This window comes from Camelus ferus, chromosome 7, assembly GCF_009834535.1.
Source record: "Camelus ferus isolate YT-003-E chromosome 7, BCGSAC_Cfer_1.0, whole genome shotgun sequence".
Lineage (NCBI taxonomy): Eukaryota > Metazoa > Chordata > Mammalia > Artiodactyla > Camelidae > Camelus > Camelus ferus.
Genome location: NC_045702.1, coordinates 74,626,830 through 74,645,132, shown reverse-complemented (window position 1 = coordinate 74,645,132; position 18,303 = coordinate 74,626,830). Strand labels below are relative to the sequence as shown.

The following is an 18,303-nucleotide window of genomic DNA, read 5'->3' as shown; positions in this document are numbered from 1 at the left end:
AAAAATGTGTTCAAGGAAGGCTTTGTGGCTCTAGTAGGATTTAGGCAGGTGAAGCAGTATGTGTCCAGGATTAAAGATGAGAAAGATCAAGGATCGCTGAGAGAGTGCAGAGATCTGGAAAAGTGAGGTTTAATGAGCCAGAGGCAGCTGAAGAGGTAAGGAGGGCCAGTTCTTGAAGGACACTGTATGCCTTGCTAGTTTAAATCTGATCCTGAGTCAGTTTTGTTCAGGATGCTGAGAGAACACTAGAGACAAAGAAGGGTCTTTTGCCATAATCCAGATGAGAGCATAGGTCTTGAGCTAGTAGATATGGTGGGAATTGAAGAAAGTAGGTAGAATGAACCTGTATTACGGAGGTAGGATAGGCTGCTGCCTTTTGGGTATTGATTGTATGTTGGAGGTAGAAGAGGAGGAGTAAGGGTTAATACATCTCCTGGCTTCCTGCATGGATTACTTGCATGGTATTATTCAATGAAATAGAAAACAAAGAGGAAAAGACTTGGGAAAATTGATTTCACTTTAGGTCATATTGAGCACATTGAGACACTCGAATGAAGTAGGTGATTTTGGTGTGTAAGTCTGGAGTTAAGGAGTGGGATCATCACAGTCACCCACATCTCGTTGGCGCTAGGAACCATGTAAGTAGATGAGATCCCCCAGGAAGAGAGTAAGGAGGATGGAGATGGGACCCTCGCCACACCAGTACTTAAGGTACTGATGGGAGTGACCTGGACAGGTAGGAAGAAAATCAGTAATGCTTTTGGAAGCCTGGGAAAGTGTCAACAGTGAAAGAAGCATTGGAACCTTAGCGCCAGATTGCATGGATTATGGAAACAAAGAAAAGTGAAGACTGGGAGATCTAAGTGTCAGCAGCAGCTTAAGAAAGCATGAGAAATACTTTCCAGTTCTTGTCCATCCAGGTACATCACGATGTTCCATTCTAAGCCTAATCTTTAGTTGACAGTTTTTAACTAATACTTCCTATTCCTTAGCACACTATCTTTTTCTTTAATTTCACATTTAAAATCTCCAGTAAATTTTATAGTTTGACACATACTAGATAGAACAGGCAGCCTAACAAAGGGATTTTAACTTGTCTTTATACAGAATTTCTTGATTCTGTAGGGTTCTATAAGGAGTCATCCTTTTATAAAATCCAAAGGTCTTCTGCACCATCACCTTGTTTCTGTTTCGCTCTTCCACCCATTTGGTAATGTCTTGTTACTGCTGGCTGGCCAGGGAGAGCCCTGGGCGGTGCCCTGGGAATATGGTTGGTGGTGGTCAGAAGACCAGTACATTCACCTCAATTTATAATTGTGTTTATGGGTGTATTCTTGAGTGCCAGCAGATACAAGATGAAAGTGTTTGTGTTTATACTTCTAGACCTGGAATCACTTTTCTGATAATGAGGCAGAACGTGTTAAAATGATGGAAGAAGTGGAAAAACTTTGTGATCGGCTTGAACTAGCAAGGTATGACTATATAGCTGCTGATGAAGTCTCCTCTTGGGCTTAGGATAAAGTCTCATTCCTTTTTCTTCCTTTAAGCTTGCAGTGCTTGAATGAAACACTCACATCATCTACAAAAGAAGTAGGAAAGGCTGCTCTGGAAAAACAGGTAATTGAAGAACACAGTCACTTCTGACGGCATTTAGCACTTAGCACTTCCAGCTGCGGGAGCTAGGCTTTCTCCTCAGTACTTCCCCGTCTAACAAGCAAGGCACTCCAAGGGCAAAGAACGTCTCATTTCTACTTGTGTTCATTTAAATTGGATTTATTTGTATATTGTTGTTACCATATATAGTTTGATTTGTGGTGTCTAGCACCTTAATCATAGTTTTTTCAAAGTGATCGTTGGAAAAAAATAACTGTTGGCTTTTCCTTGAGCAATTTTTGTAAGATAACATTTAGAACCAGAAGAGATTTTTATTCTGTCTAGTCTACACCTTTTATTTAACAGATGAGGAAACAGGCCCAGAAATTCAATTCAGTGCAACAAGTGTTAGTACCTACTATATAAATCACTGTGCCCAGGTGATCTGGAGAAATACCTAATGCTATTGCTGCCACAGAAGAGTTCAGGAATAGTTATCTAAAGAGAAAGTGCCTAAGGACCAAAGATGGAGGGCCCCCAGTCAATGCTATAGGTTAGACAGGAAGTGCCAACACCAGGTGGGAGCGGCAGGGGAAGGCTCAGTGAAGGGTTTGAGCCAGTTTTGAAGGAAGGACAGTGTTAAAATGAAGATCAGAAACAGCATGAACCATAAAATACAGGTAGGAGTAGAAAGTTACGGGGAGAAGCGGGAGATGAAGTTGGTTAGGAAGAGTAGAGCCCAATTAGCAGGTTTTTAATACCATGATGACTAGTTTCCATTATGGCAGACCTTTGAGTAGCACAGGGTTAACATTGTACTGTTATCTGGAATTTGCAGGCAGGGTGCATTGGATAGGTAAAAATGACTAGTATAAGAATCTCACTGGAAAGACTTGGACCATGAGTGATGATGGGAATCATTGAAATCTTTGGGACTTGGTGACTGGTTCTTAGGGATTGAAGTGGGGAAATGAGTCAGGTGACTCCAGGATAGCATCTGACCGAAGCAACAGCGTCAAGTAAAGGTTTTTTTCCCCCACTGAAAGTGACTGTAAAGGATAGAACTTAAAGATAAAACAGGCCACTTTGCTGTGCTTTTAACCTTTTTGTAGAGAATAAGTCACCTAAACTGCGAAAGAGTAGGTATGAGCTTTTAAACGGCCTTTTGTGGGTGAATAACCCACTGACTATAGACTTGACAAGTAGTGTCCAAGGCAGATACAAATCACATGATAGGAACACAGGGTAGGTCAGGCCAAGGATGGTTCTTGGTTCCTCAAGCAGAAGAGTAAGGAAAAGCCCAAGTGAAAAAGCTGATTTCTGGTTTTGGGGTTGGCCTGGGAGGAGTGTAGGTCCTTGTCCAGATGAGGTAGATGGTGGAGAACCAGAGCCCTATCCATAAAGGGAGTGTAGGGTAGCAAAATGCTTTACGTCCTTGACTTACCTGTGGTATTTGTGTAGATAGAAGAAATAAATGAGCAAATTAGAAAAGAGAAAGAGGAAGCTGAGGCTCGTATGCGACAAGCATCTAAGAATGCAGAGAAATCAACTGGTGGAGGTGGAAATGGCAGTAAACATTGGTCAGAAGATGATCTGCAATTACTCATTAAAGCTGTGAACCTCTTCCCTGCTGGAACAAATTCAAGGTACTGGTTTTAGTGAAACATTTCTTCAACACATACTGGAGCCTCGGGATAACGCAGACAAGCATCCAGGTAGCACTGGTTACAGCAGAAACTTGCAGAGATAGGTTTGACTCTAAATTCTGTGCCACGTTGGAAAGTGTGAAAAATGGAGTGCATTTTGCACTGCTAGTCTTATCAGCGTACACCAACATACGTTGTGTACCCATGCACACAGCAGGATGTCATCAGTGTCTCGGAAATTAAGGACCATGAGATCTAAACCTTGACTGTCATGCTGGCTTATTCCCTCATGGTTTATACTAGGGACTAGATTTTGTGTTCTGTAGTTTCTCTTTCAGTCTTAGTCCTCCTTCATTGTTTTCTACCTCAAACTGGAGCTTACTGCACAGTCTGAGAACTCAGAAGCCTTAGAGATCCAGTTTTCCTCATTGTACAGATGAGGAAACTAAGGCTCTGTTTTCAGAATGACTTACCTCCTTAAGTTTGTGTCCAAATAGCAGTATACACAAATGTGTGATTTTATTTGTTGATTTTTACACAGAAATATGTAAGGTTTTGTACAGACTTAAAAATAAGGTTATAAACAGTTGATTTAAACATATGAAAAACAAAAACCATAGTCCAGGCAATAGTAGTAATTAGACCACCAACTTAGAACTAATTTTATAGATGTTATAGCTAACCTTTCTGTTGGTTTATTCCACCCCACCCCCCATTATTGTGTCATTTGCTCTAGATGGGAAGTTATTGCTAATTACATGAACATACATTCTTCTTCTGGAGTTAAGAGAACCGCCAAAGATGTTATTGGCAAAGCAAAGAGTCTTCAAAAACTTGGTAAGTTAGTTTTGTCAAGTCAGTTTCTTAGCTACCTTGAATATGTATTTTAAAAATAATCTTTGCAGTTTAATGAGACTAAATGAGATGATCTGTATTATATTAAAATGTTTTGATTTCTCAGACCCTCATCAAAAAGATGATATAAACAAAAAGGCTTTTGATAAATTTAAAAAAGAACATGGAGTGGTGTCTCAAGCAGACAATGCAACACCTTCAGAACGATTTGAAGGTAATGAAAGTTTGTTTTTCTATGACTAGAAAATGCTGGCCATGTATCTATACTATGTGAGGATATATAAGATCTAGGGTCTACATTCAGAACGATTGGGAAATAGTGTTTAGGAGACTGTAAGTGTAAAGCAGGCATCTTCAGGACAGTCAGATTTACTTCACCTCCACTGAGAATTGCAGTTCTTCTGTTTCAGATTTCATAAGACGGGGGCGGGGACTATTTGTTTTGGTCACCAGATTTTCCTAATCAGTATTAAAGGATATTGGGACAGTTGAAATTTGAATAAAGCCTATAAACTAGATAATAGGTTTTTTTTAACCAAAGTTAATTTCCTGACTTTGAAAAATACACTGTATATAAGAATATGCCCTTGTTTTTAAGGAAAAACACTGATTTAAAAGCAAAGGAGCATCATGTTTACATGGTTTAGAACAAATTGTGTCTGTATATATACATAGAGAAGAATAAGCAAGTATGAGAAAATGTTCACATTTGGGGAATCTGGGTAGAATATACAGATTCTTTATATTCTTTTGAAATTATTTCAAAAATTAAAATATCAGTGAGCATTATGGATATGTGTGGAATTTTTGTTCATATATATATATATATATATATATATATGTGTTTGGGATGTGACTTTTTTTTTCCTTGAGTTGCTGACAAAAGTTTCAAAAAGTTCTCTTTCACTTTATGCGTTTGTGAACCTCCAATTCTTTCTCCCTTAAACTCAGCTAGTCTTGGATGTGCTTTCCAGATGACAGGGCCAAATGTATGTTTGGGATTAACTACTGGTCTTGACTCTTCATGATAACCTGTTCCTGTCTTCTTAAGTCCCACTTTTCCTGTATTCTTAGTCTGGTGTATTATCCCAAATTTCCAATTTGAAAATATTAGAAGAGACTTAGAATGCTCTATAAAGAGAAAAAAGTTATTCTGCATTTGCAGATTGCAAAATCAGGGATGGGTGACTTTTGTCTAGGCTGGGCATTATTTTTGGCTCTTTTAAGAAAGAAAAGTAACAAAGTAGAGTTTCAGAACACCTGGAGAGCACTTCTCAAGGGTAGTTCTCCTGCTCCCTTATGCTCTCCACAAGACTCAGCCACGTTCAGGTATTACTGCAGTATGTACCCTCAGCCCTTTCTTGTGGGACTTGTTTCCACACTGGAGGCAGGCACCGACGGCTGTGCCGCAGCCAGCTGTCTCTCTGGGAGACGGTGACCCTGTTGGGGCAGGAATGATTGGCAGTGGTATGGTGCCAGGCCTGACACCTTTACCTTTCATGAATTTAATGAACAGGCCCTTCTCCCTTCAATTGTACCAGGAAACAGCAAGCTGGCACCATTTTTTGGAATAGCAATTTCTCATAGAAACTTACTTCACGTTTCATTCCTTTTGATATTGTGAAATAATTGGAGAACAGATATAATTACATGTCAGTTCCATCTTTTTTCCAAGAGAGAGAAAATGAATGAATTGTATGGTGTTAAATGGGGCTTCAGACCAATAAAAGGAAATTGCACTAAGGGCTTCCTGGAATTTAAAAGCTGACTTCAGAAAAAGCTTCTAATCTGTCTTCAAATACAAGTTCTCTGCCTTGTTTTGAGGTGTGTTATTTTTTAACTTGTTTACTGTATGTGTTAGTGTGTTTTTAATTGGGAAGTAACTTAGATTTCCAGGCTTCACTCTGCCCTCTCACAGGATACAACTTCAGGTGGTGGTCTGACTACTGGCAGGAAAGGTGCCACTGAGCCGTTACTGCGTGGTCTGAAATATTTAACTAAGCTGTCAGTAGTCCACTCACTGAGAGTAACCAAATCAGCTTTTTAATTTCTTTTAACGTGTACTACTTACATCCTTAGGAAGGAATATGTGTTTCTGATAATGTTTGTTTCTGATATGTGTATATGGTGTTCTGTCAAACATAAAAGGTTTGGTTTAGTAGAGGTGCATAGCTTAGGTTCTGCAAGGTTTTACTGGATGTGATGACAATGCCACATTGGAACATGGAATCTGATCTCATCTTCCCTATAGAGTATTTTAAAACCTTAGACACTTGGCTTTTTTGTTAGACTTATTTCTTCCAGTGTAAAACAAGAATGCTTTGCAGGGTCTCATCCAGCTAAAAGTTTTGTAACTGGGAAGTAGCTCTTTTCCCTATCCTATATGGAACTAGATTTATCAGAAATTTTAAATGACTCGTGATTGTGTTTTTGAATCCAACAGTCCAACTGTATAATTTAAAACTGATTTTTTAAAATCTGGTGAGTATAACCTTAGGTTGTGAGAGACCAGTAATATAAGGCATGTATTTCCTTTTGTGCTTAAAAGTCTGAGATATTTTTCTGGGATGTGAGCTATCTAAAGTTTTTTCCCTCATTAATACTTAGAGGTATGTATGTTTGTCTAATCTCAAAGTCTGTTCAAAATTACGTATCACAGATTCAAATGGGCACTTACCAAGATACCTGTGCACCAAAAGACTCATCTGGGAAGGTGTTCCAAGACAGTTTTCTATCAACTATGATAAAATTTTTCAAGTAAAATTTTTTCTTAAACAGGTCCATGCACAGATTTCACCCCTTGGACAACAGAAGAACAGAAGCTTTTGGAACAAGCTTTGAAAACATACCCAGTAAATACACCTGAAAGATGGGAAAAAATAGCAGAAGCAGTGCCTGGCAGGACAAAGAAGGACTGCATGAAACGATATAAGGTGATAGTTTAGTTCATACATTCCATTATCTTTAAGTTACGTTTTTGTGCTTATCTCAATACCACAGTAGTCGTGGACCAGTATTAGAAAGAAATGACCAACCTTAGAAATTTTCTAGCTTGAGCAGTTAGTAAAAATCATGCTTTTCAGTACAGATGTATCCAATTTGAATGTTTTGTATATTTCTACCAAACATTAGAAATGTCTACAAATTCTGACAACTTCTTAGTTTAAATAGCATCTTTCTCCCTTCATAGGAGCTTGTGGAGATGGTAAAAGCCAAGAAAGCTGCTCAAGAGCAAGTGCTGAATGCAGGTAGAGCCAAGAAATGACTCACGACAGTCTTTGTTGTGTGTGCATTTTTATAATAAAACTGAAAATACTGTACAAATGTTCATTCTTAAAATTATAGTGATAATTTGAATAAGTGTGTTGTTCCAATATAATTTTTTAGAGCACAAAGATCTACCATTCAACATGGTGGTCTTATCCTTTCAAAGTTTGACACAGTATTTCATATTTACTAGTATATATGTTCATTTTTTTTTTTTGTAGGACTCGCAGGTCTCTGGTAAGTCTTATAAGTATATATGTTCAAAATATTTTTATTAGAAGCATTTTAATCACGAAGCCAGCACATGTTACTGCGAATCTGGTTAAAATCTGGTAGCTGCTCAATGGGACCTAAGGATTAAAAGAAAAGACAGTTAAAACTGAAGAGAAGAAAAGTACTTAGCTAACTTTCTGCACAGGGGAAATGGAGCCAGGCTTACCAACAGCAGCAACAGCTGGACTCTTATCATAAATATATTTGGTACACACTTCTCGAATTGTCTCAGCATTTATAGCCTGAGAGAGAGAAGACAGAAGCATTCAGAGCTTTTTGTGGTAGTACAGATAATCTATACCTGAAATGTTTTAGTGCTATAAAGCAAGATACATATTTTCAGCTTTTGTAACATGGATCATTTCACTCAAGACCCAGTAGTGTCTAAGGACTACTTACATCAATTCTTGCTTCAAGCTCAGGGATGGGAATTCTTCTATTATAGCATAACATCTGCCTACCAATATCTTCGCAGATGGGGGTGGAACCTGTTTTAAAATGAAGGGAAAACTAAGTACTGGAACATAGAGTAACCAAATGAAAATAGGACTTACGTCCTTATCCTTTTACCATCAAGCTGCAGCAACATGTTTGTTTTCAGAAGATTTTTGGCTCGTGCAACTTCACTTTCAGTGACACTGGTACACAGTCGCATCCTAAAAATCATTTGGAAAAATCAAATGTCAAGTAGTTTGAAAATGTTATGTGTTTTAGGAGCTAATGGCCTAAAGAAAAAAAGGATGCTGTATTCTACGTACTATACCACAATGTACAAGTGATTATGATTTTAATTTAGTAAAAAGTTGAAATTACTAATGATCTCAACAGTTAAGCAAAAGCTAAAATATTACTGATTATTTCCTTGGGATTGCTAATTTCTTGAAAACAAATGGTTAGCAGAGACAGAATATAAAGATACTTTGAGAAATGCTGTATTTTGAGAATTCACAAACCCCATCTGTTAGGATCTGACTTGCTAGGATATAGTTCAGTGGGTCGGTCACTGGTTTCTGAAAAGAATCCAGTTGAGTCTAACTTAAACCTAATAATTAAATGGATAATAACACCCTGAGTAGATTTAGGGAGATGTAAGCCATTTAAGAATGGTGTAGGAAAGGGATCAGAGCTAAATAAAAGCTTTCCAAGAAGCCATGGGCTTTTCTGCCTCTGTACCTTACTAGTTTTGACTAAAACACCACATTTTTTTCTTTTAGCAATGGCAACTTCAGATTCATTTTCGTAACATGGCCTTTCCAAGCCAGGTAACTTTTAAAGTTATTTTCTAAAATTCAAGTTGGTGTTTAAACATCTGTGATCTTTAAAAACATGGCAACAACTGCTACTGGTTTAGTCTTTTGATAAAATGCTAACTAACACCACCATAAAAAATAACCACCATCAACAGTGTAAAGAGAACTAGTCTAAAAGGTGAATTCTAAGCAAGATTTAAGCTATTTTCTTACCATTCTTTCTGAACAACAAACAGCATGTCTGCTACAGTGGCTGGTTCACAAACCATATAGATTCCCCATAATCCTGTATCTGTGTAGGAAGTGTTGAAAGACTGGAAGCTATGGCAGAGGTTGCCATGACAGGTGAGCTGGGCCAGCTTGCTGGATAAATTCTGTAGGGAAAGAAAATTGTCCAAGAGAACTGTAGACATACAGGTCCACGTTACCAGAAAGAAAAAAAATATGTGAAAATAGTGACTGCTCTAAGCTGAGTATCTCAGTTTTATCCAGCAATATCTCAATAATAAAGCTAAAATTCAGTGAAACCAAGAATTATAGTTATTTCAGCAGCCCAATGCATCATTTCCAGAGAAATTCATAATGTTAAAATAGTGAATCCTTGAATTAATATAGTAGCTGTACCCACTTCTAAAATAATACATTAGTATTATCAACCTAATTTGTAGGGCTTTTGGCTGTTTGCTTAAAGACTTGAAATTATAATGCATGTGAAGCCTAAGATACTTATAAGAAATGTATTTTTTCAAAATCTTTGAGTACAAGTATATATATACATATTCTAAAGTAATTTCAGATGTACAGGATAGCTAACAAAATTAGTACAAAAGTCCCTTTTTTCAAATTCCTTAACGACTGTTATTTTACCACTTTTTTTGCTTTATCATTTCACATATTTTTCAACTGTTTGACAGTATGATGTGGATATGCTTTTTATCCCTATTTTTAGCATGCACTTCTGAAAAAAACAAGGAAATTAATCTCAGTACAATTAGGATATTAACTTTGATATAGTACTATTAATGAATTTATCTACTCTTACTCAAATTTTGCCAATATGATCAAAAAAATTTTTTTCCTTGCCCAAGATGCAATCCAGGATCAGTTTATATTTTAAATCAAAATTCATAGTAGAGTCCTATCTTCTCATTTGTTATGGACAATTACTTTTAAAATCACTTACCATTCCTCCTCCAAAAGAGCGATCCCAGTTGCCAATCAGTGTGTTTGCAACCATGAGACAGATTGTATCTGGATGGGCCCAACCAACAGCTTCAACAGCTATTGCAAGGTGTGCCAAAGGCATCTTGTCATCTCTCACTCGAATCTAGGTAAGATAAAGAATACAGAGCTCTAGGTAAGATCACCACTGTATGACATACTTAACAAGAAACAAATTCACCAGTCCCATTAATTGCAAAGTTAAAATGCTCACTATGATTCTCTTTTTGTTTTTTAAACATGATGCCTCATTACATTGTATTGTCTAATGTAGAAGAATTTCACCAAAAAAATCTCCAATTGAAGTAGTACAGACACAGCAATCAGATAATTACCTGGTCAAAAAGGACTGCATTATTTCACTGGCAGAAATACTCTTTTGTCAGTCTGAATTTTTCTACTTAAACTTAAGCTAGTCTTGACATAACAGGTTTATTTCTGAACTGCCAGTGCTACAGTCCTATGCAACTGCCAGCATCAAACTTCCTTCCACATACTACTCTATAAGCACCATCCCTAATGAGGCTTAAAGATACAGCTGACAAGTAGCAGATTTTCTACAAGTTCTGGCTTTAATCACTACCCCCTACTGAACTTAGCTGGGGTGTTTTTAAAAGATTACTTTTATACCTTACAACAGAAAGCTGGGCATAGTGTCAATGAAAAAAGCACAAAAAGACCAAATTGTAATACTGGCCTTAAAAGCCTTACTTAGAAAAGAAAAACAGGTGGTTAAATATATGGAACAGGAAGGAGTACAAAGCAGTTGAGTCTGTCCTCAGTTTAAGCCTTTGGTTTCTAATATTTTGCTTCTGTTAGACGTGCACATTTTGTACACTCATTCATACATAAAACACGAGAAACCCAAAGGGTTAAATACTAGCTAAGGAGGTTTGTCCTACCTCACTTCCTGTGAACTTGCAGGGAGGCAGAGCTGGTATTTCTCCTTGGTGTGTGGACAAAGAGTCACCAAAATGAAACTTTGCTAACTCAAGCAGTTCATCATGGGAAACTCCTAAATTGAAGGAAAATACTTCATATATCTCGTAGAAGCACAATGTAGAGCACACAGCAAACTGCAAGTACTTTGGTTTACGAGCTCAGCTGGTATAATGCGATACCAGTTACACACGGCCTGCCTGCCCTCAGAGCCACTGAAGAGGAAGCTCACACAGCATACTTTTTCCCTGGTGTTTCAAGGATGAGGGTTGCACAGCTTTCTCATTATATCAGTTTGTGTCAGCACACCGATGGATTCACAGAGAAGAATAAGATAGCTTGAAAATACCATTTTTTCATACAAAATCATTATAGTAAAAGTCCTAGAATGCAAACTGGCAAAAAGTCACTTTTCAATTAATTTCTTTTAAAGTAGAAAAGAATATGGGCTCTATACAGCAAAGAGAATGAAGCGTATCTTGTATCAGAATTCAGAACAAAATAACTTCATATAAATTTCTGAATAAATCTATAGCTACCCAAACACTATTTGCCACCCAAAACTTAAGAATTAGATTCTATATCCCTTACTATCCAAAGAGGGACCCAAACAGATTCAGTCAGTGAAAGATTCTTACACAACTTAAAAGATGAATTTTGGCATGTACAAGTGCCTTAAATATCACCACAAGATTTTTTTTTGAATGAGATGTTCCATTGGAATATAAAAGCACAACTTACACCCATATTTTCCAAACGAATCTGTGGACTAAAATAAGACAGTAAATGATTGTATGTTGTTTCCATAATCACTATGTAAGGGAGCCACCTTGGATATCAATCCAGAGGGTGACAAAAACAATAGGAAGACCCTGGTGGTACAAGAGGACAAGCAGAGTGAAAAACTATGAACAAACACACAGTTCTCAGCACCTGAAAACCACTTCCACTGTCTTGCTACCTTCACCAATCGCCCTCCTGCTTAGATGTTCCAGATACTCAGCCCTTGCTCCAACATGACCTCTACTTCTGCCCAAAAGGCAGTGGAGCCCCAATTTTTTTTTAAATGAAGCTAGATCTGGCCTATTTTACTGATTTAAGATGCCACAGTTTATAAGACACATCATCACTTATGTACCAATAAGACAAAATACTAATTAATCTAAGGCTATCAATTAATTGTAAGATGTCCCAACTCTGGTGATGTCCAGATGAACCCATGAGCTATGATAAAACTCGCTGTGTCCATATGCCACCAACAACGGCAGAGACATCCCAGACAGCTTCGTAGTTGAGGCATCATCTAACAGTCTTCCTATTTCCAAGGCAGTTTCAAATGTTGAAGCCCAGTCAGGACCAGCCATTTTAGAAATAATGTTACTAAGTCAAGAGAATTTCAGAGCACGCTGTCTGCCATACAAAGGTAACATGACTGAGCTGAGAGCCACAATAACATGTTTGACATGCTTAACCCTCATTTTCACCTTCTCCATTATTCTCAAGTAATGAGCTCAAAGTCTACCCAGGGCAACTAGAATTTCAATTTATTGTCATTTCTAAAGAGAAAAGAATTAAATTTACACAAAAGAACATTCCATGTATCTTCCCTTTATACCCTAAAAAAAGAGGAAAAAACAAAACTAGAAACCAATAAAATGTACTGTTTGCCTAAATTCAGACTGTCAGGAAATCTAGCAGAATCTAACATGAATTTTCTTTCATTCACTGGCTTCAAACATGTCCCCAGAGAAGCCTTGTCCTGATGCTACTTTCAAGCTCAAATTCCCATTAAACATTCTCATGACCTCCTACATACTTCCCCTTCCCAGTAATTAGTGAATCTGCTAAATGAATGGACAAATCAAGGAATGAATGAACAACCTGCCCATTCCATGCCTGACCAAGGATGAAGCTGGTTCTCAAGAAATAGGTTAAAATCTCAAGAGATTCCCAAACTGTAGAACACTATCTTCCAAATGTCATTATCTCCCACTTCACTCATTTGCCCTTTTCTTGCAAGTAAACTCCATTACGTATGTACACTTACGTACTGGATCCATAAGTTTTCCTATTAAAACTTTTTACACAGAGGAAAAGTCTGGTTCCAGTGCTCTGCATTCCCCTTCTACAGCACATTAAACAATTTGCTCTGTAAATAAAAATTCTTAAGACATCTCCCAACAGGATCAAACTGATAAGCACATCACTCTGTCTTTAAAAGAGTCATGGAAATTTAAATCGACTAACCTCCTGCAGCAGCAAGTACTATTCTTGGCCCCTTATAATGTGTGGTTATATAATCCACTAAGTCCTTGCGATTTATAGATCTGTAAATGAGAGTAAGAAGAGCAATATTAAAAGGAAATTTAAAAGCACAGATCTTCACATAATATACCTGATATTAAATTAGACCTTAAAGATATCCTAAGTTAAATGCTGTCAGAAATAGGATATATGTTAAAAGTATCAAAGAATTTCAACATTTTTATATGAAGAAAAAGATTTAATACCACCACTTGTTTATTGCAGAAATAGCTGAGCCAAACACCTGCAAGTCAGGTGGGGCTAAAACGTAGTTAAGTACAATTTCATTCAGATTACCAAGGGTAAAAAATTATTTTTGAAACATTTTTTGAATGTGAAATTTTCACAGTTCAAAATTTTTCTCATAAAGAAATCTGAGAATTATACCTACTTGATATTTTCAGTTGGTCCCAAAATTGTCCGTCCCAGTGCAGTATTTTGATAAGCTGTGGCATGAAGATAATCAAAAACAACTTCTTGTAAATTGGTTTCAACTTCCTGCATCTCTCTAAGGATCACTCCACGTTCACGTTCAATCTCTGCTTCTCCCAATGTGCTGTTCTGTATTATATCAGCAAGAATTTCTACAGCTAATTGAAAATAAAACATAAGAAGAAACACTAAGAATCTTAATTTTTGCTATTAACATTTATTAAACTAGCATCAGAAACCATGATAGTGACCATCACTCAATACTGACTGAATGATTAAACTGGGAAGAAATATTTGATATACATAAAAGGACAAAATTAAAATAAAAATATAAACTCCTGTGGTATAAAACAGCTTGGGGAAAATTCCTAAATTTGCCAGAAGTCCCCACAACACCTGTAATTACTCTGCCTACAACCACTTCCAAAATGCCATGGAAATCTACATACGCACGACTATATTGTTATCTATGAAAATTACAAAATAGAAAGTTATCTAGTCAGAACACATAGGTATGTATTTGCAGCAACATGAATGGATCTAGAGATTATCAAACTAAGTGAAGTGAGCCAAGAGAAAGACAAATGCCATACATCACACGTGGAATCTGAAAAAAAAAAGTCACAAATGAACTTATTTACAAAACAGAAACAGACTCACATAGAAAATAAACTTCTGGTTAACAGCGGGAAAGGGAGAAGGGATAAATTGGGAGTTTGGGATTTGAAGATACTAACTACTATATTTAAAATAGATAAGTTCCTACTATATAGCACAGGGAACTATATTCAGTATCTTGTAGTAACCCATAATGAAAAAATACACACACACACACACACGTGTGTGTGTGTGTATAACTGAATCACTATACTGTACAGAGACTAACACAACATTGTAAATCAACTATATATAAAAAAAAAAAATCTAGGTATGTACAGTGAGTCCACATCACCCAAGTATTTACTACACACAGCAATAAGGTTACTACATAAAGTAGCCAAGAATCCTAATCTAAAATACGCCCCTAATGAACCACTTAGAGGATTAGTGTCCTCTCAAATATCTTTCCCCACTTAACTTAATCCCAGTGTCTATTCCCATCCATCTGATCAGTGTTAGCTAGATTCTTACCATTAGCAAAGTCACTGATAAATGATGGTCCAGTAGCGCTGGAGCAGTTGACATGTGAAGAAAAAGACAGGTACCCCAAAACAAGGTACCTGTGATTATCAAAGGATTAAAAGTGACCCTTGGGAAAATGGGTTTTGTTTTTTTTTTAGCTTAAATAAATTAAATTTTGAAAAAATAAAATTGATAGGAAAGAAGGTAAGAAAGAAGTGCACTCCAGGATGAGGAACCAGAATGTGCAAGTGCTATAAAGAAGCAAGTAAGTTCTGTTTAAAAAACAAAACAAAAAACCCAGCAGTTAGTAGATATAAAATCTGTTCTGGCTTGTAGAAAAAGAAAAAAAAAATCCAGATAACAGGATAGAGAAAAAACCAAACCAGAACACAGTAGGCAGTAAAATTAAAATAATAAAAAGTTAAAAATGATTCACTACACAGGTATGACGCTGGAGGAAGTAATATCTGAATCAAGTGTCAGGGCCTGGTTTGCACAAGTCTTTCAGCCTGTAAGTATTTGGTATCATTTGTCAAATATGGAGAAAAATAATAAAAATAGGTGCCCCCTCACCCAGAGTTTAGTTCATTTTTTCACATTTCTGGGGGTTACTCTTTCTCAACAGACATAATGGAAACAGTACTAAATTATTTCTGAACTCCTGTGAAAATTACAAATCTGCCGTATATATAATAACAATACCTCTTGGCAAATCTTTAGAGAATGCTTTGGCATAATATACAGTCTGCTCTCTGGAGGTATAGGCATTGAGATGAGCACCCATGTTTTCAATCTCAAGTTCCAGATCTAATTGGGATCTCTTTTTGGTGCCCTGCAATAAAGGAGGAACAAAAATTATATCTTCCTTTAATCCTCATCTATTCTAAACACCTCAGACAATGAATATGAGGACATAAGCTTATGTTCATAAAGGACCAAATCTGATTTCTAAAGTATATCAGGCTTCAGAAACAGTGGTATACTTTCAGATGACCCTCACATCCCAAAAGAAAATCCTTGTTTCAACTCTACAGAGCAATTATTAGTAATTATTTCAGATAATTATCCTGAAAAAAAAGATTAAAAAATAATAATAATTTAAAAATGCCATACTATTGAAGTAGTTCTCCTTGCTTTAGAACGAGATTTGGTACTTACTTTTTAAAATGCATTTTCTTTAAGTAGTAGTAAGTCTTGTAACTTGCCTTGAAAGCCATATGCTCCAGAAAGTGAGCTGTTCCATTATTCTTCTCATTTTCATATCGACTTCCAGCATCAATCCAGAGCCCAACCTGAATGCATCAATGAACAATCAAGTAAAACACCATTTTATTTCTTTTTGGGGGAATCGGGTAGAGGTAGGGGTCACTCTCCTTCCCTTTTCTGACAAATGCTTTCCAGTCTTAACATTCAAGTATTCTTGACTTGAGTAAATTGACAGCATCTTCCTATGAACTAATTTAGAAATTAGTTCACCCAGGCTACTGCTGAGTGTTACAGACACCTACTTGCCAGCTTCACTGAGGACCCAGATTCCTAGTCCAACATGTTACTACAGTCAATTAGCAAGGAAAGTAAAGAACATCAGAGACTGTCAGAAAATCTAGGTTCAAATACTGGCTGTGTCACGCATTAGCTGTGCCACCTTGGGCAAAACCATTTAACATCTCTGAATTTGTTTTTCAGTTGTAAAATGGGTGTGATCCCTGCTAAAAAGAACTATTTTAAACATCAAATAAGACAATATATGTTAAAAAAAAATACCTGGCACAGAACAGTCCAGCCAAGATACCTCTCTCATTACTAGCAACACTAATAACAATACACTATACAGGAGGCTACAAGAACTGGATGTAGACGCTTAAGGCACACATGCACCAGGTATGGAAATATCAAGGAAGAGATTCACAAGTGAGAGTCGCCCGTCAAGGCAAAATAACTGCCACTATTTTCAGTCACCTGCCAACTAACTGAAAAGCTTAAATGAAAACCGACAATTTGCTGTCTCCTAATGAGGGGTCAAACTGGTTGCCTAAGTTACTTACTGTGCACGTTGAGAGCCCAGAGTCTTCAGAGGCCACTCTGAGTCCGTTCTCCAAACGGGTTACTCGTGTTTCAGGAACATTCAGAACAACTTGTGTAGCAGCCTGTGTACTTCTCAATCTGTTCCCTCCAAGATATAATGACTGATTGGAGGTGAAGGGAAGAAGCAGAACACATCACTACCCTGACATGAAATGTTGATTAGAAAACCAAATCTATCGAGATTCTTTCTATAAAGTACCTTTCCTCCTTAACTTTCATTATTCCACTGGATCCACCCCTTTGCCTGGTTAGGAACATTCCCCAACCACTCTACTAAAGCCGACAACATGCCTAAAAACATGCCATTTCCTTAAGGAAAATGAACAGTTATTATTATCCAGGGAGAAGCTGCTTTCAATACTTCTCCTAGAAATGTTTAATATTCACTACAAAGGGAACAAGCAGAGTTGGGGAAAGCCAAGCGAAAGGAAAATATAAAAATACCTATACATAACGTAGAAATGATTAAGGTTTCCAGTATTCAAGAAAAGCAAAAAGTTTTGAAAAAGGCAGAAAAAGGCAGGAAGAAGGACAGATACTCAAGATATACTCTGGCTGACTGATTTGTTGACTCTGGACTATTCGCCCATCCGTAGTTTTTCTTCTACTTTATACGTATGTTAAAAGTCCCACAAACTCGAGAAAGCTAGAGTCCTCAGGGTAAAACCACATAAGACAACCTTTTCCTTTAGCTACCTCGGGGTTCGCAGGAAGTAGAGCTGAGGATGAATTCATGACGCTCAGTTTTAGGCAAAAACAAAACTCGGGCTGGATGGGCAGTAACCGTCTCATTTCTTAATTTCCCCCAATTTGCCACCACTGAGATTTTAGTAATCAACACGCACTCTTTATAATGAGTCCTGAGTAACTGGGCAAGGGGGCCGCTAACCAGGGTCATTCCACCACGTCACTGGCAGATCACGCGCTGCGGGTGACCAAAGCCAGCCCAGCCCCGGCGAGAGATAAGTGTCCCCGACCGCCGGATACCCCGCGGCTCGCGGATGAGAAGCCCAGACCCGCCGCTCGGGGTGTAAGGCGCCGACGTCCGTGGCCGGGCCGGGCGCCGTTGACTCAGGGTCGCCGCGCGGAGTCAGACAGAAAAGGCCTAGCCTGGCCTGGTCCCGCGCGGCAACCCAGACAAGTAGGGGGAAACTCACGCGCCCAGCACTGCCTCCGACCAGAAGCCTCTCGGTGAAACCCCAAAGCCGCCGCCGCGCCGCGGGCAACAGCAGCGATCGAGCGGCCGCAACCGCGGCCGCCGCCGCCGCCATTCTCCTCTCCGGCAGGTTTGAAGGATGTGCTTCCGGGGTCGTGAC

General features: G+C 37.9%; 2 protein-coding genes across 6 annotated transcripts in view; one reads left to right on the top strand and one right to left on the bottom strand.

Annotated features, from left to right (window-relative positions):
* The window catches only part of DNAJC2 (DnaJ heat shock protein family (Hsp40) member C2), a 26,356-nt gene extending 17,252 nt beyond the window's left edge, over positions 1-9,104 (top strand). For 2 of the 5 annotated variants that reach the window (XM_014556103.2, XM_032484170.1), the window contains exons 11-18: positions 1,384-1,472; positions 1,548-1,617; positions 3,055-3,239; positions 3,976-4,076; positions 4,201-4,308; positions 6,873-7,027; positions 7,285-7,342; positions 8,849-9,103. In XM_014556103.2, coding sequence (XP_014411589.2) covers positions 1,384-1,472; positions 1,548-1,617; positions 3,055-3,239; positions 3,976-4,076; positions 4,201-4,308; positions 6,873-7,027; positions 7,285-7,342; positions 8,849-8,877 — 795 coding nt within the window. In that variant the 3' untranslated portion in view covers positions 8,878-9,103. Of the gene's footprint in view, positions 1-1,383; positions 1,473-1,547; positions 1,618-3,054; positions 3,240-3,975; positions 4,077-4,200; positions 4,309-6,872; positions 7,028-7,284; positions 7,419-8,848 lie in introns of those variants that run through there. The other 3 variants (XM_032484171.1, XM_014556104.2, XM_006181006.3) reach the window with 3 other exon arrangements.
* Positions 7,552-18,303, bottom strand: PMPCB (peptidase, mitochondrial processing subunit beta). Its single transcript, XM_006181005.2, has 13 exons — positions 18,145-18,303; positions 16,948-17,088; positions 16,108-16,194; positions 15,605-15,734; positions 13,740-13,938; positions 13,292-13,371; positions 11,008-11,120; positions 10,068-10,211; positions 9,098-9,258; positions 8,205-8,290; positions 8,034-8,122; positions 7,801-7,876; positions 7,552-7,711 (listed from the first exon to the last, which is right to left on the bottom strand). The coding sequence occupies exons 1-13, from the start codon at positions 18,256-18,258 to the stop codon at positions 7,647-7,649; spliced, it is 1,485 nt and encodes a 494-aa protein (XP_006181067.2). The 5' UTR covers positions 18,259-18,303; the 3' UTR covers positions 7,552-7,646.

Excerpts from the sequence above, each read along its gene's own strand:
- PMPCB (XM_006181005.2), bottom strand. The coding sequence starts at position 18,258 with ATGGCGGCGGCGGCGGCCGCGGTTGCGGCCGCTCGATCGCTGCTGTTG. Across the intron at positions 10,212-11,007 it reads GCAAGTTCACAGGAAGTGAG|ATTCGAGTGAGAGATGACAA; the intron begins GTAGGACAAACC and ends TATCTTACCTAG. Across the intron at positions 9,259-10,067 it reads GCTCTTTTGGAGGAGGAATG|AATTTATCCAGCAAGCTGGC; the intron begins GTAAGTGATTTT and ends CTTTCCCTACAG.